This window comes from Carettochelys insculpta, chromosome 19 (assembly GCF_033958435.1).
Source record: "Carettochelys insculpta isolate YL-2023 chromosome 19, ASM3395843v1, whole genome shotgun sequence".
In the NCBI taxonomy this organism is placed as follows: Eukaryota; Metazoa; Chordata; order Testudines; family Carettochelyidae; genus Carettochelys; species Carettochelys insculpta.
This window is the reverse complement of record NC_134155.1, coordinates 10,273,895-10,299,865: the sequence shown is the minus strand read 5'-3', so window position 1 is coordinate 10,299,865 and position 25,971 is coordinate 10,273,895. Positions and strand designations below refer to the sequence as shown.

The window sequence follows — 25,971 nt, the reverse complement described above, 5'->3', positions numbered from 1 at the left end:
GGGTACTTTTTCCACCTCCTGGTTCAGCCTGAGGTACTGGGTGTTAGCTGTGCAAGGGGAGCAAAGGAGCTGTGGTGCAGTGAAGTTTGAGAACCCCTGCTCTATTCAGGTCATGTTCCCGGAACATAATCAAGGGAGTATTTAACTGCGCAACAGGGTAACGTGGGTGCGGTCTGTGTGTGGCTCTTTCTTGGTGGTTCAGAAAGGGAGCGGCTCAGCTGGATTTATTTTCCTTTTCAAGATACCTTCCAGAGAATAGATGTTTGTCCACCTCCCCTAGCAGCAGTAAGACTCAGCGTACCCTGTAGAGGGTTATGCGTTTGCTAAAGGTCGGAGTACTTCTCCTGGCTCAAGTTACTCAGGTTGAGCTGCTACCTTAAAACAAACAGAAGCGGAAAAATTGAATCACAGGTTGAGAGCTTAAAAGCTATTTAGTACTACAGGCAACACTAGTCCTACTTTACAAGTAACTTGTAAAGAGCAAGAGATAGAAGTGTACAATTCCTGTAGCTGCTAAAGGCTCCAGCCGTACTTGTGCCAGGCTCTGTACATTCACACACTGAGAAACAGCCTGTTTCTGAAGAGCTTGTGATGAGAACAAACAACAAAGGGCGAGAGGGCAATCTGAGGCATAAGGGTTCAGCGACTTGCCTCAGGTGAGCTAGCAGGTCATTGCAGAGCTATCAACAGAGCCCACAGCTGGCAGCTTGTTTCTGTTGGTGGTGCACATTCGCACATGCCTTGGTGCACATAACAAAATTTATTCTGCCCTGGATGGAACTCCTGAACAATGTTCCCTGTAAGCCAAGCAATTGGGCAGCTGCCCAGGAGGGAATCGGATGCTGCCCAGCTGACTAGCAAAGTGCCACAGTCAGCAGCCTGTTTCCATGGGTGGCGCACATCTGCACGTGCTTCAGTGTACATAGAATTTATTTCACATGTGGATGGAAAAGATTAGAGGGAACATTGCTCCTGAGTCCCAGTCCAGTGCTCTGTCTGCTGGGCCATGATGCCTCCCTGCTGCGAGGCCCTTGATGGTCTCATTCGAATGCAGCATGGGCAGGTAGCAGCCTGTCCTCCCCCACACCGCGCCTGTTTCTCTCTGGCGTTCCCAGGGGACTTCTGGACAAGGTCACTAATGCTGCCTCTTCCCTCTCTGCCATCCCGTGTCTTGCAGTTGGTGTGATCTGTGCTGCTCCAGGCCTGGAGGGCTCATGGTGGCGGGCGCAGGTGGTTGGCTACTTCAAAGAGAGCAGCGAAGTGGAGATCCGATATGTGGACTACGGAGGGTACGAGCGAGTTAAAATCGACACGCTCAGGCAGATCAGGTGAGGAATGCTCTTTCTCCTGCCTCGACCGGAACAAAACGGTTCAACTTTTGTGACCGAATATAACAGCTTGATGGGGGCAGAGGAGGTGTCTCTGCAGACGTCTGGCTTCTCGTTTATTCTTTTCCCTGGTGCTTGCATCCATAGATGTCTCAGTGCTCCGCAGACAGGGGCAGAGTTAATCCTTGTTTGTGGTGGGTAAACTGAGGAACAGAATATTGACTTGTCTAAGGGCATCCAGCAGCAAAACCAGGACTAGACTTTGTCTCCTTGCTACATCCAGTACCCGATCTGCTGGGCTGGGCTGCGTCCTGTAAGCAGAGGTGGGAAAAATACAACTGATTTCATGTCTGGATACTTGAGTACAAGTACATGCAGGGGCACACTTCATCTTGATTGTACTCAAGTAGCTCTCCAGCAGGGCATTGGTAGTTTGTACTTAAGTACACCCCCCACAGCTGTACGTTACCTCAAATACCTTTTTTGAGTACTTTTCTCACCTCTGCTGGTAAACGGCGTGTCCCTGGGTAGAGACTTGCTAGGTGTGTTCTGGGAATGGCTCACTTGGTGTTGGCAGGAAGGAACCAAGCTCAGCATGCGTTGCACAGGGCCAGCTGCATTTAGGAGAGATGTTGCCCCTTAAGAGAGGTTCCCCCCCATCCCAGGGATGCATTGTTTGCACAGCTGCATTGTGCCATTGAAAGTGAACTGGGACAGAGCTAGGATGGAGAAGGCAACTTGGGAGGAGCACTTGTAATTGATGTTCACTGTAAGCCGAGCACTTCGGTGGCCACCTGGGAGGGATTCAGGTGCCACTCAGCTGATTAGCAGAGTGCCCACAACCGGCAGCGTGAGCTTCTATGGGTGGTACACATCTGCACAGGCCTCAGTGCACATAGCAAAATTTATTCCTCCCATGGGAGCTAAAAATTAGAAGGAACATTGGTTCTAACTTCCAGCTTCCTACCTCAGCAAGCCTCAGGGTTTTCCAAAATCTCCTGCCATTGCTTTGCCAATAGCCACGGTTCCAGTGACTGCTGACACTTCACAGTGCTTGTCAGTCCTTCAAATATTGGTGCCTGCCACTGCCCCAGTGTGTGCGCTGGCTCCCAGTGGAGATGCCTGTTAGGAAGCATGAGCAATCTCTGCTGCTGTATGCCCCACCCAGGTGCTGGACGGGATGAGGTAGCAGTCTCATTATTAGGGGTCCCTGAGAAGATCCAGATGAGATCCAGACCGCCGTGTGCCAGGCACTCGGGTTAACAAGCACATAGTACATGATGCCCCTCCTCATAGCTGACTTGTGATGAGCTGAGCCTAAGTGAAGGAGTCCCCAAGCCCCTCATTTCCTTCCGTTAATACAAAATGATCCTTCCTCTCCTACGAATTTTGCTCAAATTCTTGTTATGGCTACCAGGTACTTTCTTTTGGCTGTAATTAATCTGAAGCAGACTAATTCCTGCTATAACAGCCATCACCAGCTTAGAGTAATAAGGAATTAGGGCAGAGGTGTGTGTGTGGTTTTTTGTTTTTTTTGCCAAGTTGTTTCTCTTCTCTCTTAAGGTCTGATTTTGTTACACTACCTTTCCAAGGAGCAGAAGTTTTATTAGACAATGTGGTGCCACTTCCAGGTAACAAGTTCTCTCCCGTGCTCGTGGTGCGGTTTAAACAGGGGGCTGTCAATTTAGAAACCAGTAGTTCCCAACCTGGGGTCCGCAGAGTCCTGGGGGGCGGGTGATCACAAGGGTATTGTGGGGGTCTGTGCGGGGGGGGGGGGGGGGGGGAAGAAGAGAACTAAATAGCTATAGACATAACTTGAAAAGTTACAATCTGTTTTTAAAATTAACTGTCTTCCAAGAATGTTGTTAATGGCTGTCTGAAAAATCTATGCTGTGCTTTGCTTTTTTCATTTCATGAAGTATACTTAGCAGCTAGAATTGGCTTGGGGGTCCCTGAACGGTTTCGGGGGAGGTACTAGTGAAATGATTGGGAACCACTAGACTTTCTCTACCATTTTTAGTACAACATCCAAGATTACTAGAACACAGATGAGAAAATGATTTTTTTTTTTTTTCCCCTCTTGCTTTTTTTGCCTGTGCCCACGAACTGGGGAACTGGTGTCACTCTCTTCCCTGTACACGTTTCACACGGCATTGGATGGAAGGAGAAACAGCTAGGGGAGAGAATACTGTAACTTAAAACCACAAACTGGCAGCGCTACCAGGGAGCAAGCGGGGGACCTAGAATGACGTTCTAAACTTATCTTTACCAATGGCATAGCTAGCAAATGTACTGTCCCTTTAAGATAACGATAGATAAACACGTGTGTATTAATTCCTTAATTTACTAGACCAACCTCCAATACTCCCCTACCAAAACTGTGTTTCTGAGTGTTCCAAAAACCTTCCTAATGCTGGAAGCGGAGGGGACGTGTGTGGTGTTGCTGGTAGAAATCCAGGCGTGCTCTGCTAGTGCCTAAAAGGCTTTCCAGCTCGTGGTGGTGGTGGTGGTGGAGGTTCACCCAGCCCATTTATAGCTCCCTTTGATGTCAGATGCAATAATCCCTGGATTTACACAGAGGTTGCGTCCTGGGCAACCTCTGCATAACAGACTTCACATAAATGTCAGGGCAGAGATCCCCAAAATTCCCCAGGCTGGCGGAGCAGGCAGCTGGAGTCTCTGCAGAGCTCTGCCGCTCCCTGGCTTCCTCCTGCTGGGGGAGTGGGGCAGGAGTGGGCAGCCACGCAGCCCCCAGCTGGGAAAGCTGGGTGGGGGCAGTTTCAATTCGCACTTAACTCACATTAAGCACAAACCGAAATCGCACTTCTCGAGGGTTTACTGTCTTGGGAAAGGAAACGCAGCGCTGCCTTAGACAAAGGGTTTGCCTCTGCCAAGCCTGTAGATCAGTGGGCCTGTGAGCTGCATGAGGCTTATCACCATTCTGTGTGTTGGCTGGAGGGCAGGTGGTTTACTGTCACCCATGTGGAGGGTTGTCAGATTCTGCTGGTTTCCATCCATGTAGGGTTTTTCCTACCCCTTTTACTAAAGTGACATGCACGTAAGCCAGGGCATGTGGAGTGAGGTGCATGCTGGTTGCCCGCTGTATTGACCGCAAAAGCCGTGTGCTCCCTCTGCAGCCAGTCCAAGTGCTGCTAGGGTTCGGGTGGGGACCCCTGCAAATTTTAGGCACGCGAGTGTACTTAGAACTACCCTGTCCTGGGAGACTCTCGGTTGCAAGAATCTTGCAGCCCATTGGGATGAAGGAGGGCCACTTACAGTCTCGCGTGCCCATCGCTCTTGTCGGTGGGTGGCGAAGGTTTGAAAGTCTCTGCGCTCCAAGTTGCCAGCACCAGAGCTCACTCTGCGATAAGGGACCCCCTTGCAGCATTTTCAGCAGCACAGGGAGTGTCATTACTGATGCTTATCTAGATGTTTCAGGAAGGGGGATTGAAAGAGGAGGTGGACAAAGCATCATAGATCACTAGGACTGGAAGGGACCTCAAGAGGTCATAGAGTCCAGTTCCCTGCCCTCATGGCTGGACCCAAGTACCTTCTGTGTCATCCCTGTTAGATATCTATCTAGCTTGTTCTTAAATATAACCAGTGATGGAGATTCTGCAACCACCACCAAAGTTTACTTTGAAACATCGTGAGCTTTCAGTGGAAAGTTTCCAGGTAGCCTAAGTGCAAAATATTTTTGTGTCACACTTCCTCAAAATGTGGTGGTTGTTGCCTTTTTGCATGGGAACTAGAGTTCGATGCATTAGCATTCAGATGTCCCTCCTCTTGGACAATGAAAAGTGCACAGACGGTAGTAATGAAGAGTGCAGCTTGCATTGTTAAAATTCCAGCCACCCTGCCAGGGATTTCTTACTCTATAGATTAAATTCCCTTGATTAGCATTGCTTTCCTGTTCAGATATTCAGATCCCTGCAGGTCAAAGTTCTGAGCTTCCTGAGCATATAGATGCCTCATTAAAAACTTAAATTTTAATACAGGTTGAATCTCTCTAGTCCGTCACTCTCTCATCCAGCAGCATCCGTAATTGGGGATGATCTTAGCTGGATGACCAGTTTTCACAGGTGTGGCCAAGTTTCTTGTGGCCCCATAAAGTTTAACAGCCACCAGTCCTGGCTCTGTGTTCTGTGCTGTTATTTAGCTGTAATTTACCCCTAAATGTCTTCTAAGAGCCCAGTCAGCAGTGGAAGTGTTGGTAATGTCCTAGACGATATTGTCCTCTCATGGTTTGGCAAATTCTCCTGTTCGGCACCAGTCAGGTACCGAGGGTGCTGGACTAGAGAGGTTCAACCTGTAGAAACTACTAGATCTGACAACACAAGTGTCCCAGGTGATTATTGACTCCATTTATGCATGTGTGGTTTCTGAGCAAGAATCCTTTTAAAAAGGGCACTGCTCACCTCTGACACACATTTCAGCGTGATATTGTTTGGCTCTGTAGACTGTAAATACCTGTAGTGTTGACCCATGAGGCTCTTTGGCCAGAGTTAGGCAAGTCAGGCTAGTTTCTTCTGGCCTTAACACCTGTGAGGCTCTGCATGTCTGACATGTTTTCTCTCCTTTTCTTTCCAAAGATGAGGATCACTTTTCGTCAGAAGCTGACTCCTCCGTTAGTGAGATGACCAGAGGCACACCCCTGCTTGCACAGGTGTGTAAATGACTATATTGGGCACGAGTGCAGTGCCTGCATTTAGTAATTTGAGTAGGATGTTAGTAAGAGAAGAGCCATGAGAATGATTTAAAGGGTTGGAGCCAGGGAGGAGCCGGACCACCAGGACTTTTAATCTGGTCTGCACCTGCGGGAGACCTTTTGTATGTAGCCCCAACCTGTGGCAGCCTTAACCCCCAGGCTGGCCCTGTGGTCCCAACCTGCGGCAGTCTGACACCTTCCCCACTGGTCCAGTAGACCTAACCTGCCGCAACCTGATTCCCCACCCCCCCCGCCGGCTGCACACCCAACCTGCAGCAGCCTGAACCCCCCACCCACCCCACGGATCCACCCACCACCAGGCTTTAACCCTCCCTCCCGCTCATGTTCCCAAACTGCCCCCAGCCTTTAACCCTCCCCCAACCCAAAGTTCACTTACCTTTCAAAAGCAGGGCCACACGCTGCCACTCCTTTGAGTTAGGAGCATGACAAAGCAATCACTCTTACCTGTATTTTAATGGTAATTTAGTGTCCCTCTTACAAGTTTTTGCCTATGAGCAGGAAGTTGGGAACCAATTGTGCTCATCTAGCAAGGGATGAGTGTACTTATAACAGAGATGGGTGAGTGGTGATTTGATCGTGGCCCATGGGCTCAGCATGGGGGCGGGAAAACAGATTTAATAGCAGGGTTGTCAGTCTAGCAGACAAAGGCATAACTCAGTCCGAAGGCTGGAAGTTGAAGCTGAACAATTTCAGCCAAGAAATAAGACTTACATGTTCGGTGCAGAGGACAAGTAGCATTAGCCCAGAGTGCTGCCGGTTGTGGGGTATTTTCCATCCCTGGCACAACTGAGCTCAAGATTGGCTGCTTCTCGAAAACAGCGTTTCATAAAATATGTGCGGCAGAACCCTGGTGTTCCAGGAACAACTCTCAGGGGTGCTGTGAGTGTCTGCTGCTGCTTTGATATCGTACACTGGCAATGAAGATTTTCTGTTTTAAAACCAGATACAAAATTGCTAAGATACCTGATTAAATGACTTCCTTTTGGTTTTGCTGTAAATGTTGCTGTTTGGTTTTTTTGGTCTGGCAACTTTTTATTGGGAAGAAAATTATAAGTGTTCCACATTATATAAAAAAAAAAAATGGTGTTCCGTGGGCTCAAAGTTTTCAAGAAACGTTGCTCTAAAAGACGAAAAAAGTAGTCCAGTAGCACTTCAAAGACTAACAATATAATCTCTTAGGTGATGAGCTTTTGTGGGACAAACCCACTTCAGATCAGCAGTAGTGGGTCTGGCTCATGAAAGCTCACCACCTAATAAGTTATTTTGTTAGTCTTTAAAGTGCTACCGGACTGCTTTTTTGTTTTGCTAGTGTATAGACTTAGCGTGGCTATCTTTCTGTTACTGCTCTGAAAGACATGCACTCACGCCAACTAGTGTGAATTCAGGGAAGTGCTATGGCCTGTTAGGTGAGCTCAAGTGTCGCTTCATGTCTTTCATGGACTACAATGCTAGAATCTGAGAGATGGCTAGAAAGCGACCAATACTGCTTATGCTCGGGCCCTGGGAGCCTCTTAGCCGAAAGAAACCTAACTTCCCTAGTACTGTGATGAATCAAAAGTTAAACGAAACCCTCTGGAGAATGATACGCTCAGCTCTTCCCTGCTTGTAGGGCTTGCGCTGGTGAAATCTTATCTCCCAAGAACGGAACAAGTGTTCTCTTGAGGAATAATAATTGGCTCTCTCCTGCTGCTCTTGATCTCTAGCTCTTCAAGCAATGCACAAAAGAGACAAGTATCTTTATTTTGTAGGAGGGAAGACTGCGGCACTGTCGCCCTCGGCCTGAAAAAAAGAGATGGGCTGTTGCTATGTTCTCAGCTCACTGACATGCCAGCTTTGTCTGCTGTGCTCCATGCTAACACACACACCTGTGTTTTCCAGGTCACAAACTATGATGGTGCAACAGGGCTGCCTCTTATCCAGCTGTGGAGTATGATGGGAGATGAGGTGTGTACACTTAGAACAAATCTGCTGCTCTGGTTTGTACAGTGGGCGTTCCTTTTCATGAATTAAGATCCAATATTTGTTGCTTCATCTGTTTTTATTTTTCCTTAGGTCGTGTCCATAAACAGAGCCCTGGTGGAAAGAGGATTTGCTCAGTGGATTGACAGTTACTAATCAACTTTGAGAGGCTCTGGGTAACCTTCTTTTGTAAAAGTAAATAAATGAAACTGAAAAAAATCCCTTTTTTGCACTGTATTAGAATTGGGTTTGGCAGTCTTGTAAGGAAACTGTTTGTTTACACCACTGCGCAAAACTCCATGGTCAATTTTGTTTCTCGACTGTTACCATTTCATTCGGAAGACATACCTCATTTCTGTGAAAGGCGGGGAGTTACTAAAAGCCATAAAAAAGGTAGTGTAGCTTTAAAAAAAAAAAAAAGCAAACTGTCCCTGGCCTAGTTCTAAGAGTTGTTCAAAAAGTGGGGTTTGCTCAAAGCTAATGCCTCTACCATGTGTTAACTGTAGCTGCATGTCTATTGCACAGATTTCCCCAAAGTTTCGGTGGCCGCTTTTTCTACAGCGATGTTGGCTGTTCCTTTTAAAAATAGGTTCGCTGACTATAAAGCTGATGTAAAATATGTCAAAGATTTAAAGTTCAGTTGCGTATTGACTTTTTTCATCTTGTGCCACCAAGCTTTCTTAGTCTGATCTGTTACTGGTGCTGGGAGACAAATGAATTGCATTCATGGCACTTAACCCTGGCATACATCCCATGGTAGAAATGATTTAGTTTTGAGCTGCATCGGAAGAAGACTTCATCTGTGCAGAGCTTTGAAATGTAGGATGAATTACCATTACAGCCATAGATTGTAAATCTGTGTTCCAGATCATGTATTTAAAAAGAGAACAGATTGCCAAGCCCGATTGTAATTTGTAACCATTTTCTATCTGTGCAAGTCTGTGTAAATATATATAAAATCATTGTAATATTTTGTATAAGAGAAACACTGGAAGTCATAAAGGGAGCTTAAATTTTTTTCACACCAACATGTCCTCTGTAAGTAGAAACGGTTTGCAGTCCATCAGTACAGCTGACGGACATGGAGCATCCGGACGTGGGAGTGTTTCTGCTCTGCCGTGTACAGGATTAGCGTTCCTCTAGATCGCTGTATGGTATGATTTGTGATCATTGAATTCTTTGCTACTTTGCTGTACAGATCTGTTTAACAAAGAAAAGAGTAACCATTTGGAATTGATATTGCTGTGGTGTTCGTTCTTTCTTTCTCTTGATTTATGTTGGTCCCTTTTAGATTGATATCAAATGTGGAATTTAAAATTTTGTTCAAATAATTTAAGATAACTTAATACTATTAAAAAATATTATAATGTACCTGCATTTAGATATGTGTATTGAGTTGGGATTTATTACTGGCTGGGAAGACACTTAACAGGAAGTATTGGTATAATCAAGCCTTGGAAAATGAAACTCTTTCAGACCAATCCAGAGACTTTTTTTTTTTTTTACACTTTTGGTGAGCTGATATGCGGTCCACCGTACAGATATGAATGTAGCTGCCTCCACTTGGACTCTATCAGATCCATTCAGATACGGGTTGATTGTATTCTCATTTTTTATGAACTCTCGCTATTTGGGGCATACGGTTTAATGTTAGCAATAATGATGTCCAATGAAAAGTAAATTGATAGCTTGGTTAAATCTTTAAAAAAAAAAAAAAGTCAAAAAAAAAAATCCTCTTGGAATGTTTCCCATTTCAATTAAAGCTCACATTTTAAGCCATCATAATCAAAATGTGACGAGTAAGAGCCTTCATTTCCAAGCCCCTGGTGGTAGAGGCGTGGGTGGGAAGGGGTCTTTTGAGCGTGGCAGGTGAGACTCCCCCTAGTGATAGGTTTTAAATGGAAACCGAAAGATGAACTTTCAAGCGCCCTGTTCACCGAATTGTGATCGCTCCATCAGGTTTTGTGAAGGGCCTTGGACATAACCTTCATACTCTGCTTTTTAAAAAATAAAGTCTTCACAAAAACCTTGGGTGCAGTCTGGTGCGCAACAACAGTGCCTGGGGCCAGGGGGAGTGTGTTACCTTCCGATGACACCTGAGCCAGGCTGCGGTTTGAAGGAGGCGACCTTGTGTTACAGCCGAGGAGTTCCCGCCCTTCGGTTTTGTGAAGATTCAAGTCCCAAGCATCCTGGTCCTCATTTTGCTGGCTGATTTCTTCTGAAATTAGATGTGCTCTTGTCTGCTGAGCAATACAGTAAGGTGCATTGGCACCCGCCCTTCACTGTCTAGGCGGGGGTAGGCAATAATTTTTGATGGTGGGGTGGGGCACTCCAAGATTTTTGCTAAGTGGCCATGGGCTGCACTTCTCTGTGGAGGTTGGGTGCGGAAGGGAATTTGGGGTAGGGGGACTGGGGTGCAGGCTGCCCTGCCCACAAGGGGGAACGTTAGCACTGGGACCCAGTGTCCCAAAACAGTCCTGAGCTCCCAGCAGTCACTGCTGCTACTGGTGGGCCGGAGCCCTGGGCCCCTTCGAAACACTGTGCAAGCGCCACTTCACATGGCTGTGAGGGCTGCAGGGACCCATTTCCTCTCTCCTCCCCCCCACCCCAGCAGTGCTAAGAATTGGCTGCCCTCACTCCTATCCCTTTTGGGGGGTGCGGAATGGGGCCAGCTGGGGCTGTTCACCATGCCGGCTGCAGGAGAGTGTGTGGGAGTCAGGTGAAGGAGGGGGTTGTGACCTCAGCAGGGGACTGGGGTGCAGGGTCCTGGATGGATACAGGCACAGGACAGCATTCTGGCTGGGGCAGAGGGGTTGTGACCTGGGGTTGGGGAGAACCCTGTGCAGGGTGTGCAACGGGGATATGGGTGCATGAGAGGATTCTGACCTGTGGGACAAATGTAAGGGGGGAGGGGGCTGCAGGGTCAGGGAGGAATGGAGTTGGGGTGCAGTGCTGGAGGCAGGCACTGGCTGGGAGGTCGTTCCTTAAACAGCTGGTGCCTAGCAGCAGTTCAAGGCAGGCATCCCTGCCAGCAGCCCCTGCCCACTGGCTGTTCCGTGGGGCGCTCTGCCCTGCAGAGGGCGAGGGCTTTTTACACTTCCGCTGCCCCGAGCAAAATCTCTCAGCTCCTATTGGCTGCAAATGAGTCCATGGGAGCATTGAAATTGCATGCAGTCCCCACCCCCTATTTCCAGCCAATAGGAGGGGAGAGATTTTGTTGGTGGGGCAGGTAACAAGGGCAGCTTCTGAAGGTGGTCTCCCTCCTCAGCCATGGGGGCTAGCTGTGAGATGGACGAAAGAGCTTGGCGGGCTAGGTCCTTCCCGCGTCGGTCTAACCACTTATATGGTCTTCATCCCCTATTGCTAGTGGATTTTCTCCTTACAATGGCCTGATGACAAAGGACAATTCTGCTAGCTCCATTTTACAGCTGTGTAAGTGAGGCACAGAATAAATAACTTGCGTGGGGTTGCAACATGAGTCTGTGGCCAAGCTGGGAATTGAACTGATATCTTGTGTTCCCTAGTAGCTTGTCCTTGAGGCCAGCCTTGCCTTCAAGACAGTTCTTTATCCTGTGGATAGCTTTGAGCAATTGATTGAACCTTTCTGGTCCAGCATGATTTTAGTTAGCCAGCTGTCTGCTTAGCTGGGGCTGACCAAGTTTTCTGAGGTCCCATGAAGTTTGTTTGCAGCCACCCATCCAGGCTCTTAACAGTCTGTGCTGCTGTTCAGCTCTAATTGACCCGTGAATGTCTTCCAAGAGCCCACTCAGCAGCGGAAGTGTTAATTATGCTGCTGGACAACACTGATCTCCTGCGGGTTGGCAAAGTCTTTTGGGGCATTAGTCAGGTCCTGAGGATGCTGGACTAGAGAGATTGAACCTTTAGTGCAGCTCAGCCAAGCAAGACTGGGTCTGGTCCTGGCTGAGTGACTGGCTGTGCCTCTCAGCTTGCATGCAGACGGGGAGCCTTGCCAGCACCTGACATTATGGTCTCTGCTCTCCACGATCATGCAGTTTCTCTTCCCTAGGCAGTGACACAACTCCCCTCTTACCAGTGCTATGTTCCTCACCTGCGTGAAGGTCTGCACCGCTTGGTAGGCAGTCATAGGAGCTTCATCAGCCTTCATGGAGTTTGCCCAGAAGTAGCTGCTTTCGAGTTAATAAATCACTGATGCACACAAAAAATCCTGCTGCTTTCTCAGGCCTGCACATTTCCCCTTGCGTCATCTGTGGCAGAGCTCTACAAACACAGTTGCTGAAAGCAACTGTCCCAAGTCCTTAATCTTCATGGGTGCAGGCCCCTGGTGTGAGGGTATGTCTACATTTGAAGTGCTTAAGGGCCCAGTGGTAGTGTAAACACTACAGCAAGGAAGGGGCTTGTAAATCCACCTCTGCAAGAGGCAGTAGTGGCATCAAAGGAAGAAATACAGGTTGAACCACTCCAGTCTGGCACTCTGGGGACCTGACTGGTGCTGAGCCAGAGAATTTGCCAGACCGCACAAGGTCAATATTGTCTAGCGCGTTACCAACACCCTCACTACTGACGGCTCTTACAAGACACTTGGAGTAAGTGACAGCGAAATAACAGCACAGAACACAGAGCCAGGCCAGTGGCTGTGAACCAACTTGATGGGACCATGGGAAACTTGACACCACCCATGATAAGTGGTCACCCGGCTAACTAAAATCATGATGGATTACAGCTGTTCCTGGATGGGAGTTCCAGATTAGAGAGGTTCAAGCTGTATTGCCTTGACCTCTGTTTCTACGCTGGGGCTGAGGTCTGGTGAAGGACACATTTTTATCAGCCCTCTTAGTTAAGCTGACTTAACTGTGTAGTGTACACAGGCCTGCCGCCAGGGCAAGGGGTGAAGGGGGATGTGGCCCCAGGCCCTTTAAATAGCAGCCAGGGCACGGCTTCATGCCTTCCCCATGGCTCTGAAGAGTACAGGGGAAGGCCCAATGCTGCAGGCTGGGCAGCAGAGGGCTGCCTGCCTCTGACCATACCCCATCTGCCTAAGGCCTTACCCCTTCTGGGGCAAGGAGCTAGCCTCCATCACACATGTTGCCCAGGGCCCCAAGAAGCCATCAGCTCCCCTTGAGCGTAGACCAGCCCTGAGAGGGTGCCAGTTGTCCTTAGCTACATGCCAGACACCTTCAGAATAGCCGCACAATGGAGCCTCCTTCACTGCATGTTACTCTTCCCACAGGAAAGTTATTACACATGGTTACTCCTCAGACCACAGCCGCACGAGCTAGCTGAGTGAGTTCCACACACAGATTCTACCCAACAAAAGGAAGAATCACAGAATCCTAGGGCTGGAAGGGACCTCAGGCCCCCTGCTTCAAGTAGGATCACCCCCCACTAAATCATGCCAGCCAGGACCTGGTCCAGCCAGGACTTAAAAACCTCGAGGGATGGAGAATCCATCACCTCCCTGGGCAACGCATTCCAAAGAGAAGCCTCATTATGCATTTTAAATTTGTTTTCCCTTATGTGAGCCTGAAAAATGTCTGCCAGTCCCCCTTGTGTTTGAGTTAAAGCCACACACAAACAAATTACGCTGCAAATTTCCACTGCCCTCAAGCAATTCCTGGCTGGTTTGCTATTTCTCTAGGTAGGTGCATTGTATGCACATTTGTTCCGTTGCGTCTGGGCTGGATGAAATCGTTGTGTTATCTCCCCCTGGGCTGGGACTGGAAATGTAAGCCCAAGGATACTGACTTGAGGAGCTGTGGCAAAATCAAAGAAGAAATGTAGTGGAGGCTGGTGAGGAGGGAGCCGAGTCTTTAAGCAAGCCAGATGCTTCAGTATTTAAATAAAAAAAAAAAAAAAGAAACAAACTTACCTGTGCAGAAGACATTTTGGTTTTTTTTCCTTTCTCCTCCTTCCCAAAATCCAGTTAATGGTCATCAGCGCCTTGTCAAACAAGCCAGCTTGTGATTTTTAATCCTAAAAGCTCAGGGTCGGTGCCTGAGTTCCTAGCATGCATCTCCGGGGAGGAACTGGTTCTTCACTGTAATTGTTCATTACGAAGCTTAGTCATTCATCTTAACGCCTGTGTTTTCCCTGGCTGCTACAATATGGAGCTAAAAGTTTGCAGCCACCAACTGCAGCTGGCAGCTGAACAAAGGAAAAGGTCCTGTCTTGTTTTGTAGCCTTCATTCCTGGGGAGCAAGGTGCATAGAGGACATTTACAGCTGTTGTCCAAAGTGTGCCAGTGCCAAACTAGACATCTCGATGGCTTTCTGGTTCAGAGGGGAGGATGAGAAGGTGCTTTTAAGAAAAAAATAAGTTGGCTTGTAGAGGCCACATAAAGGCTTCTGCAGCACTAATATATCATACAAATAAAATGCTGTAGAAGAATTATAATAACTATTAGAAACTGCGTCCGTAGCGCTTTGGATGCCAGCTGATACTTGTAGGTAGCCCTGGCATAGCAGCCATTTGTTTATGTGCAATGACACTTTCATAGCTAACTGCCTTCCAGTACCAATACTAGGCCCCATATATAATACCTCCCAGATTGCAGCACCCCCGGAATCAGAGTGGTTCCGAACAAGGGATTTTGCCATACCGGGGGTGTTAATGCCAGTCCCTGGCTGGCCCTTGGGTTGTGTATCCCCGGCTGTAAGTCTGTCTTGCCATTGCAGCCCCAGCCCTGGTGTTCAGGCCCCAGAGGGATGCTGTGGAGAGTGGAGGGAAGTTGGCACTCTGGCCCTGGTCCTCCCTGGTACTGCCAGACAAGGGATGTTGCCAGGCCAGACAGTGCCAGATTTAGAAGGAGCAAATTGTACTTGTAGAAGCAGCCTGCTCAATGCATTTATTGCCTGAAGATTGGGTCCCCTGCAGTGCACCTGGAATTCAGGAGAGGTGCTAGAAGGGAAGCCCATCCCTTCAAAGGGCTTCCTCTTTAAACAGTGTTTTTTATTCTGGGTAAAGTGAGTGAGGCCTCTGGAGAGACCTAACGTTATAACTTCTGTCTGGATAGCTTCAGGCTTACAGCACAGGTGTAACTGAGTAGCAATGACTTCTCGCCTTGCTGTGTGGGGAAACAGCTGCCTGTGATCATGGGAGCTGGGGCAATCAGAAGGTTTGAGCTCAGCCAAGCCCAAGAAAGGCAGGTGACTTGAGAAGGGGAGAGGGTCTAGGACAGGGAGGGGAGATGGAGGTCACTAAATGCTGCGGACAATTTAGGTTAGGGTGGAGAGAGAGAGAGAGAGAGACCCTGCAAATGGACAGCTGGTGGGAAAGGCCAAGCTACGTGCTGTAAGGAAGATGAGCCTGAGGAGAGAAAAAGAACATTAAAGGAGCAGAATCCAGGGAACTGGAGCCAAGTAAGTGTTTTGTTTGCTTTGTAGGGCGGAATGGCTGATTATTGCAGTAATGCGCCTTGTGCTGTGGAAAGATTCCTTGGCCTTGAGCTATAAGTGAATAGGGACCAAATTGCTTTAGGACGGACCCCAAGTTTAGGCTGCTAAAGGGGATATTAAAGCTACTGTCCAGCGCTTGGCTTATAAGCGCTGCCTGAGCGTACGTATGCCAAGGTTTAGATAGTGGAACCATCCCAGTTAGGTTCCCTTGACTGTCCCTTCAAAGGGCTTCCCCTTTAAACGGTGTTCTTTATTCTGGGTAAAATGAGTGAGGCGTCTGGAGAGACCTGATGTTATAACTGCTGTCTGGATAGCTTCAGGCTTTTGCAGCAAGTGAAAGAGGGCAGGCGCTGGCTTTTCTCTGCAGACAGCGGCGCCTGGTGCACGGCGAGACTGGAATGCAGCGTTCCTTTTTAATTTAGCCCGGGTGGCTTGTCTTTAGAAGCGGGTAATTTTCCTGCCTGGCCTGCTGCCTTGCTGCAAGTTGCTGTGATGGACTTAGGCTCCACAGCTCTTTCTGTTTCCGTTCGTTCCTGCCTAGGTGTCATGCTTGACTCCCGTGAAGCGACTACAGGGAGGAGTCTGTGCTCCATCTTTCGTGGAATCGTAGGGTTGGAAGAACCCTCAGGAGGTCAGCCAGTCCAACCCCCTGCTCAAAGCAGGGCCAATCGCATCTAAATCATTTCCAGGAAACCCTCAGTTCTCACCCAGTGTGGGAGGGAGGGTAGAGTCAGATTCCTGGAGCAGGAAAATAGTCAAGTATAATCGTGAGAGTTAAAACATGGCGCACAAGAGCCTCGTCTCCAATATTGACTTCCTGGGATGTGAGCCCTGGCCTTAGAAACTAGAAGCACAAAGAGCATTTCAGCTCTGGGGTTGCCTTCCCAGCAGACTGCGAGAGCAGCAAGAGACCACAGCCTTGGGTTCAAGGTAGAAACTTGATTAACTGACTTTGCCTCTTAAAAAATTCCACCCCCGAGCACAATACAAGCTTCTCGTGCTTCTGCCCAGCACTGTTACCAATACATCTCCCCCTGGCCAGCCCTGGAGTGCTCACTGACACAGCAGCTGAGAGTGAAGCTGGTCCATGCTCAAGAGCATGTTGAAAAGAACACAAGTAATGCCCTGTGCGGCCTGTATCTCCACAAGTGCGGTGGTCCTCTGCCGTCGCTGCTTCTGTAAGGAGCAGAAAAGGGCAAAAGCTGAACAGCTTTCAAAAGCTGGGCTTGTCTGGCTTGGAGGAAAAGGAAAACTAAATGCCAGGCTGAGAGGGGTATGTGGAAGGCAGCTGTAATAGAGCAGTGTTTGATGGCCCAATAATCACACTCTTCTAAAAAACACTGAAAACTGAGAGCATATGTTTTAACTCAGACGCACACGGCTACGTGCCACAACAGCTCAAAACCAAGGGGGGACTCGGAGACATTTTCCAGACTGACAAGTTGAAAAGGCCATGTCTTTAAAAGGCATAATGACGTTTCCTCCTTCTGTTGAGTGCAGAATCTGCGTGTGGCACTCCCTCAGCCAGGAGGTAATTGAGGCAAATACCTTGATATCCACATTGGGTCCCTATTTTTGACAACCAAAAGTAGTAGTGTCTCTGCTCACGCGGACTTGGGTGAAATGATGAGGGTTGTTATGCCTCGTGCTTCCAGAGTGCTTGTGTGGGAGATGCCAGGCTTCCTCTGAATCGTCCATCAAGGGGGAGTAGGTTGCTTTAAATGGACTGTGGGTCGGTTCAGTTATGGCAATTTTGATGCCCCAAGTACAAAACTGTGTTCATCAGACTGATCATTTCTGAGGCTCTGCTCAACAGTCTCCCTGATGTAAAGACTTTTGAACTGCCGGCTCATGCTGTTTCAATTGAGGGCCTCTCTTTTCTGGCAAATAACAGGCTTTCAACATCATTTGTATGTCCTGAAGGGTATAGTTTTTTTCCCGTGTGCCATTTGAGGCTGGTGGCAGGAAATGCAGCCTCTTTCTGAGGTGTACCTTTTAGGTGGAGTTTTCAGGCCAATGGAGCTGCACATGGGAGAGCAAATTCTATCACTGCCTTAGGTTTATGGATTGGGGAAATTGTTACCCCTAGACTACACCCTTGAGTGCACCTAAGTCCTTTCCTGATGCCGCGCACTATCCTGCTCCTGTCCAAAAAATCCTTTTGTCTTAGCTGTGGCTGGTCGTGTAAACATGAGCGGTAATTATGCTCGTGCCCTTGAACTCTGGCTTGTACAGGCGTAGGTGAAAGCAGAATTCAGTGCAGGCCCCTCACAGTTGGTTGGAAACAGGCACCCAAGGGACAGGACAAAACACCTGATGAGACAAAAATGTCTGAGCAAGGAAGCAAAATGACTCCCCACCCCCACTCCTACTCCCACTGTGTTGGTGTCATAGAATCATAGAACACTGGAACCAGAAGGGATCTCGAGAGGTCATCGAGTCCAGTCCCCTGCCCTCATGGCAGGACCAAGCACCGTCTAGATCACCCTGGTAGGTATCTGTCTAACCTTCTTTCAAATCTCTCCAGTGACCGAGATTCCACAACCTCCCTCGGCAATTCATTCCAGTATTTGACCACTTTGATAGTTAGGAAGATTTTCCTAATGTTCAGCTTACATCTCCCTTGCTGCAATTTAAACCCATTGCTTCTTGTCCTAATCTCAGATGCCAAGAATAACAGTTTTTCTCCTTCCTACTTGTAGTGGTCTTTTAGGCATTTGTAAACCACTATCACGTCCCCTCTCAGTCTTCTCGTCCTCTAAACCAAACAAGCCCAGTGCTTTCAGTCTTCCCCCATAGCTCATGTTCTCTAGACCTTTAATCATTCTTGTTGCTCTTCTCTGGACCTTCTTCAGTTTCTCCACATCTTTCTTGAAATGTGGTGCCCACAACTGGACACAATACTCCAACTGAGGCCTAATCAGTGCAGAGTAGAGCAGAAGAATAACCTCTCGTGTCTTGCTCACAAGACTCCGGTTAATGCATCCCAGAATCATGGTTTGTTTTTTTTTTGTAACAGCGTCACATTGTTGACTCACATTTAGCTTCTGGCCCGCTATGACCCCCTAGATCCCTTTCTGCAGTACTTCTGCCTAGACAGTTGCTTCCCATTCTGTATGTGTGTCAAGCAGGTCTCTGAGCGTCTGCAAGGAGCAGAGGCAGGACAGGCCTGCAGCGATGGCCCCAGCCTGGGGCGATAGGGGAGTTGGTTCTCTTCCAGTTCTGCCGTGGACATGCTGAGTGAATTGAGTCAAAGTTCAGCCCTTCTTTGTGCCTCCTTTCCCTCCATTGAGGCCTTGCCTAACAGGCTTGTTACAGCTCACTCTCTGTGTCACACGTGGCCTAGCACAACAAAGGGCCACCAAAAAGAGGGAGTTGGCCACATGAGTGGCGCTCCCTCACCTCAATGGGCTGCAGCAGCCTTGTGGCCCACTGGGGTTCCACCTACAGTCCTGAATTAAAATTAACAAGGCGCATTCCCCATCAGTGGGCAGTTGGTGTTTCTGGGTTGTCCCTTCAACTGAAGGCTCTTTGAGGTACAGCAGCTGTCATCTTACAGCTGGCAAAAGTCTGTGGCTACCAATGCTGCTCCGTTGACCCACATGACTGAAAAGTTGTGTTGTTTTGCTTGAGGGATTGGAACTTTTGCGGCTGTCCAAAACAGAGCCTTGTTCATCCTCATGAGGTGGCCGGATAGTTTCAGTAGATGGCGCTGGAGAACAAGCTACCAAACAGCTCAACAGCTGTCGTTTGAAGGGAGATGGCAGAAAGTTGGCCTGATTTTAGCCCACAGAGTAGAATGGAAGCTCAGCTGTTCATATCACCTGGACTTGGGTGACGAAATACAATCATAAAGTGTAGGAACCCAATAATTTCCCTCTGAGGGACTTGTCGGGGGGTCTTTGTGGAGATTAAAACTTCATTACTACTCTTAGGGTCAGATTCCACTTTCTTGACTCACTCTGATTAGTAACAAAACAAAATAGCAGTCCAGTAGCCCCTTAAAGACTAACAAATAATGTATAGGTGGTGAGCTTTCGTGGGCCAGACCCACTTCTTCAGACCATCCCACGAAAGCTCACCACCTAATAAATTATTTTGTTAGTCTTTAAGGGGCTACTGGACTGCTATTTTGTTTTGATAGTATATAGTCTAACCTGGCTCTCTCTCTCTGAGTAGTAAAGTGATCCACAGCTGGACCCAGTGGGGCTGTTCACAGAGGAAGATGCTACTCAGGGCAAACGGGAACGACAGACTAGGACCCTTCATTTGCTGGGATAGGTTTTGTTCTGTTTGTACACCAGGGCTCCCTATAGGCTGAGCACTTGGGCAGCCGCCCAGAAGAGATTCAGATATCACCCAGCTGATTAGCAGAGCACCCACAGGTGCCCAGAGTCAGCAGCGCGTGTGTGTTCTACTGGCTGTGCGCATCCACACATGCCCTGGTGCACACAACTAAATTTATTCTGCAAGTGGGTGGAAAAAGTTAGCGGGGCCAGCGCTGAGCACAACGGAGCAGGTGCAACCAGGTGCTATCGCAACATACAAACAATACCGGTCAGATTTGCCGAAGGGCTCTGCTCTGATAGAGGCATCCAGGCAAACAGCCAACTTTTTAAAAGAGCTGCGCACACTCTTGGAAACCTGTCTCCTGGTCTAATGTTTCAATGTTGAGGTGTTTCATTTGGGGGGGTCCTCTTCCTTAGTTAATATATGTAGCAATGTGGGAAACATTACCCATTCGGACAACGCCGGTTTGGACTGCTGGTTTGTCCTACCCTTATGGGCCACTGCATTTTTCAAGATCATGTGGATTTTAGATTACTTCAAAAAAAAAAAAAAAAGCTGCAGTTCAACTGTAAGAACCCCCCTGCCTGTATGGAAAAGATAGGAGTGTTCTTCACTCAGGTTAGTTAACCCGTGTTGGTTAACTGGGCTTAAAATGGTAGAGAAGACCTGGGCCGTCCTGAGGCGGGGGCAGGGCGTGGGACAACTTCCACCCTGCCCCCTACCAGTGTCCTAGGCAGAGAAGCTAGCACAGCAGGCCAGGAGGATGGAGAGCAAAGTAAGTGGCTGTTCCCATTGCCTGCACCGTGAATGGGGTGGGAGAGGCAACCCCCTACTGCAGCCGCTGCCATGCTCAACCCCTGGCCTCAGATCATCCTCACTCCCTGCCATCCATAGGACAGCTGGGGCAGCCACCGCAAGGCCCCCAAAGCGTGGGGTCTGGCGCAGCTGCCCCACCTCGCCCTATGGATGGGACAGCCAGGCAAAGGCCCAGCAACTCAACTTTTAATATGGCTAAGCAGGTTGAGTTCAAGCTTATAGAGCAAAGCTTCACTGCTACTTTAACCCAGGTGACTTAAGGCTGCTATTCAGAGGTGTGGAAAGTACTCCCAAAACTTACTTGAATAAAAGTACAGCTGCTTTCACTTCTAGATACTTGAGTACAATCTCAAAGTGACATGTATGCTTTTACTCAAGTAGTTTTCCAGAGACACCAGCAACTTGTACTTAAGTACATCCCACCCACCCACCTCCAAACAGCTGCACTTTTACTCAAGTTTTTGGGTACTTTTCCCACCTCTGCTGCTAGGCCTTGTCAACAGTGGGGAAACTTTCTGAAACTTTCAGCATCTCCAGTGTTAGCGCAGCTAGCTCGCAGGAGGCATTTGAACTATCAAGCTGATTAGACTTGCTTTGAATCGGGTAAAGAGGCAGCGTTAAACATGCTTTTGGTAGCTGGCAGATAATCTATGGTCCCAGTGTTGCTAACACCAGCTGAACTGAACATTCTCTTTAATGGGCTCGGCCACAGTGCAGTTAAAAGTGTGTTCTGTTCCCTGTTCTGCCACAAGCTCCTTGGGTGACCTTGAACGAGTCCTTGAATGTGGATTTTTTTCAAATTTGCAAAACCCGGCCTAGTTCACCCACCTGGAACTGCCTGTGTAGGCTGTAGTGGGGCCTCATTTGTATTTTATTGGGAAAGGGGTGGTATAAAGGCACATCTTTATTAGTAATGTGACCCGCTTGTGAGTGTTTCCTCTTCAGTTATAAAAAGGTCCTTGTCTCACTGTTTGCTCATCTTCTGTGTAATAGAAGCAATATGTGTTTATTGCTATATTTCTGGCCTTTTACTGCTGTAAGTCAAATATCTGGGTTTGGAGGGGGTTGCTTGGTGTGTGGGGTTGATTTTTGTTTTGTTTTTTTCCTGTTGCTATTCAGGAGGTCGGATCTGTCTGTAATTATGGGTCTATCATTGTGTTGGCATGAAAACATCTGCTGTCTCCCTGCCAGGCACACATCTCCCCAAAGCGCCTATTTCTTTGGAGAGTTTCATGGATCATGTTGACCTTCTGTTTTCCAGAACATCTCATGCATCTCGGCGTGCACAGCTGTTTCGCTCCCCTTTCCATCTCTCGCCAGCCACCACTTTTTCCATCAGCATCTCCAATGCATTCAAAATTTCGCTCATCTGCTTATCAAATCAATATCTTGCCTGCCACCTCCTCTGTGTCACTAATCACTGTAAACATACCCACCCTGCATCTAGCTGCCAACTCTGTTTTCTCCTGTCACTGGAATTCATTTTCCAGCTCACGGCTGAAGACTTTGTTCTTCTAATTTAATATTTTTAAGTTCATTTTCTGAGGCTTTTTATTTTGATTGTGTTGCACTCTCTGCTAGCCTCGGATCTTAGAGCTCTGCATCCTGTGACTCGGTGTCTGTATTGTGCTAGCAATACGACCTTTTGGGACAAGTGTGGAAAGTTAACTTTCAAGGTGAAATTGTTTCTTTTTGCTTTGCCATTTGGCTCCTTCATTTCTGGAGTTTTCAAAGAGTAGACAGTTGAGATTTTTAGCCTCTGATATCAGCAAAACATTATAAGTGAGTTAAAAAGTAGTTTCTAAAAGGAAAGATGGTCTTATTGCTAAAATACTCTTTGTAAACTGCCAGCTGGGTCTTGGAAACTAGGGTGATGCAGGTCATATAAAAACCTATGTAAAATAGATTAGAGACTTGGGAAATATGGCTTCAAATACCAGTTGTGCCACAAATTTCCTTTGTGACCTTGAGCAAGTCATTTAAGGCTAATTTATACACACAAACTCAGCTGCTTTAACTATATCTGTGTAGATCCCCAATTGTGGAAACAGTCATACGGGTTGAATCTCTCTCATCCAACACCATTTGTGACCTGATTGGTGCCAGATGAGAAAATATCCTGGACAACAGGAGGTCAATATTGTCTAGCAGCATAACTAACATTTCCACAGCTTACTGGGCTCTTAGAAGACATTTAGGGGTAAATTACAGCTAAATAACAGCACAGAACGCTGAGAGCCAGGACTGGTGGCTGGAAAAAAAACTTTATATGACCACAGGAAACTTGGCCACACCCATGGTAAATGGGCATCTGGCTAATTAAAATTATGCTGGATTACAGATGTTGCCAGATGAGAGAATTCCAGATGAGGTTCAGCCTGTACCAATATTAAAAGCGCATCTTCCCATACATTACCAGTGTAACTAACCCAGACAGTGTTGCTTTTATTAGGTAAAACACACGTGTGTGTGCATGCGCACGCACACACACACACACAAATAATTGTATCCATTAAACTTCCAAATGTCAAGCAGGCTTTAAAATTCTTTGTTTTATTTCCCCAGCTGTAAAATACAGCTGACAGTTGTGCCTTGCCCCAGCCCTTCTGTCTGGCTCGTCTATTCCACTGTAAGCTCTTTGTGACGGGGTGGGCTTTTGCTGTGTGTTTCGACAGTGTCTTGCCCAATGTAGCCCAGATCTAATTGGGACCTAACGAATGGAAAGGAAAAGACGTTTATTCACATTAAATCCATTGTCTTTGCAAGTCTGAGCTGAGGACCTCTGTGTGTGCCACACCTTGATTTTTACATGCCATTCTGATCGTCGGATCTCATAAAAAGACATTAAAATGGAGCGGGGGGAAGCAAAGAGAAGAGCAATAAAAATTATTACGGGTACGGAACAGCTTCTGTACTGAGGAGAGTGAAAAGACTGGGATGGTTCAGCTCGGTGATGGGATGGCTGAGAGGGGGATACGATATATAACTAGTTTGGAGACTGTGAATAGAGAAGAGTTATTTGTCCCTTCACATAACACAAAAGCTTTTGATTGCCAGATGACATTCATAGGCAGCAGGTTTCAAACAAACATAAGGAGTTGCTTCTTCCCACTCCGCTGAGTCAGGAGATATTGTGGAAAGCCAGAATGTAGCTGGGTTGAAAAGAAGAGTTGGAGAAGTTCATTGCTGGACCAACCCACCAAGCCTGTTAGCCAACATGGGCAGGGATGCGGCCCTGTGCTCTGTGTCCCCCGCTTTATCTCTGATTGCCCGAAGTTGGGACTGGATGGATGACTCAATAGTCACTCTTTTCCATTCACTTCCTCCAAAGTCTCTGGTACCTGCTGCTGTCGGAGACAGGATTCTCGGCTAGATGGGCCGTTGGTCTGACCCAGTGAGGGCGGGACGGTAACTACAAACAATAGATTCATAGAATGCTAGTACTGAAAGGGAACCTCCAGAAGTCCTCAAGTCCAGTCCCCTGCCCTCACAGCAGGGCTAAGCACCATCTAGAGTCTCTAGACCATCCCTGATAGGTGTCTGTCTAACCTGCTCTTAATGATCTCCAGTGATGGAGATTCTACAACCTCCCTAGGCAATTTATTCCAGTGTTTAACCACCCGGACAGTTAGGTTGGACATTAGGAAAAAAACTTCCTAAACCTCCCTTGCAGCAGTTTAAGCCCATTGCTTCTTGTCCTGACCTCTGAGGCCAAGGAGAACAATTTTTTTTTTCTCTCCTCCTTGTAACACTCTTTGAGGTACTTGAAAACCTCAATCATGTCCCCTCTCAGCCTTCTCTCTTCTAAACTAAACAAGCCCAGTTCTTTCAGATGTCCCTCATAGCTCGTGTTCTCTAGACCTTTAATCGTTGCTCTTTGCTGGACCTTCTCCAATTTGTCCACCTCATTCTTGAAACGTGGTGCCCAGAACTGGACACCATATGCTAATTGAGGCCTAATCAGTGCAGAGTGGAGCAGAAGAAATTACGTCTCATGTCTTGGTCCCTACATTCCCATTAATGCATCCAGGAATCATGTTGGCTTTTTATGCAACGGTGTCGTACTGTTGACTCATATTTAACTTCTGTTCCACTGTGACCCCTCGATCCCTTTCTGCCGTACTCCTGCCTAGACAGTTGCTTCACGTTCTGTATGTGTGATGGGTGGGCCACATGAGTGGCCTTCCTTCACATCAATGGGCCACAGCAGCCCATGGCCCATCTGAGACTCCACAGACCCCCTGTGCACCCCCTCATGCACTGTTCACACACACTTTCCTGATCTTCTCCCCCTCCCTCCCAGCACTTTCAGAGTGCATTAACTGCCTGAGTCACACTCTGTCCCTGCTCCTGCCTCTGCCTTCCAGAGCTGGAATGCTGTGGGTCAGCTGGTTCATGGCGTTCCAGCTCAGGGAGGGAGAGGGATGGAGCGCCAATCAGGTGAGGTACGGGAGGGGTAGGAAGTCCAGGGTTCTAGAGCCCCAGTGCGCAAGAGGTGCATGGGAGAGAGAGAGCAAATGGGGGGCAGGGCAGGCTTCAGGGGGAGAACTGAGAGCTGCAGGTTGCTCACTACTGCAGTAAGAGCATTCTCAAGTTCCAGTGTTAATGGCCTGTTCTTGAATGACTTTGCAGAAGTTTGGCACTGGGAGCATGTGACTGAGAAATGGATATTCTATATGTTGACAAGAAAGAGGGGTAGGCTGTTGACTGGGAACAGAGCAAGGGATTAATGAATCTGGCAATAACTTTTCACATTGGAGAAAAGGACCCGCATGCCATATTCTACCCCCTCTCAAGACTGTAATTATGCAGAAATGTCTTCTGTATTTTTATACAGATACATGCTGGGTGTGGACACACATGCGTAAAGCTGTCAAATCATAGGTCAAGGGTTCTATTCAGCCAAAAAAGAGTTGTCTGTTGGAGTGCGTAATGACTGTCCTATTCAGAGACAAAAAACACCCTGCCGAAGGCACCAAGCACCATGGGCCTAAGGATTTAACACTGATATCCTGAGATGCTCACACAAGCAACACTGCTACTGAAGTTATCGTAGTCCTGGAAACTCCTTCGTGAGCTGACTGGCTCCTCTTTGGACTTGCCCTTACACGGACTGCCAGATAGCAAAGCCGATAGATGGCGTGTTATGGGAACGTGTATTGATTTGCTGAAAACCCTGAGAGGCTACTGAAGGAGATTGTCCCATGTTGGTCTACCTGGGGGTTTAATATCCACCTCTGAAGCACCTGGCCAGGCATGATACAGGACTGGATGGACCCTAGTTCTGATCCACCTGGCAGACCTTGTGTTCCTAAGCTTAGGAGAGTGACTGAGCTGAGTGGAGAAGGACCAGGCTGGAATGGAGTTTGCTGTGTTCTGTGTATAGATGGACACTAATATTAAAACACGGGGTTGCTCCGAGGGAGAAAACTATACTAGAGAGGCCCAAAGGGGAAGAAAATGCCACAAGGCTCCC

At 47.8% G+C, this 25,971-nt stretch overlaps 1 protein-coding gene across 1 annotated transcript in view; it reads left to right on the top strand.

The window, feature by feature from the left end:
• AKAP1 (A-kinase anchoring protein 1) overlaps nucleotides 1-9,387 on the top strand; it is a 51,687-nt gene extending 42,300 nt beyond the window's left edge. Inside the window, exons 7-11 of the mRNA XM_075013597.1 lie at nucleotides 1,178-1,328; nucleotides 2,892-2,959; nucleotides 5,921-5,994; nucleotides 7,936-8,001; nucleotides 8,110-9,387. Coding sequence (XP_074869698.1) covers nucleotides 1,178-1,328; nucleotides 2,892-2,959; nucleotides 5,921-5,994; nucleotides 7,936-8,001; nucleotides 8,110-8,172 — 422 coding nt within the window. The 3' untranslated portion in view covers nucleotides 8,173-9,387. The remainder of the gene's footprint in view (nucleotides 1-1,177; nucleotides 1,329-2,891; nucleotides 2,960-5,920; nucleotides 5,995-7,935; nucleotides 8,002-8,109) is intronic.
• The last annotated feature ends 16,584 nt before the right edge of the window (nucleotides 9,388-25,971 follow it).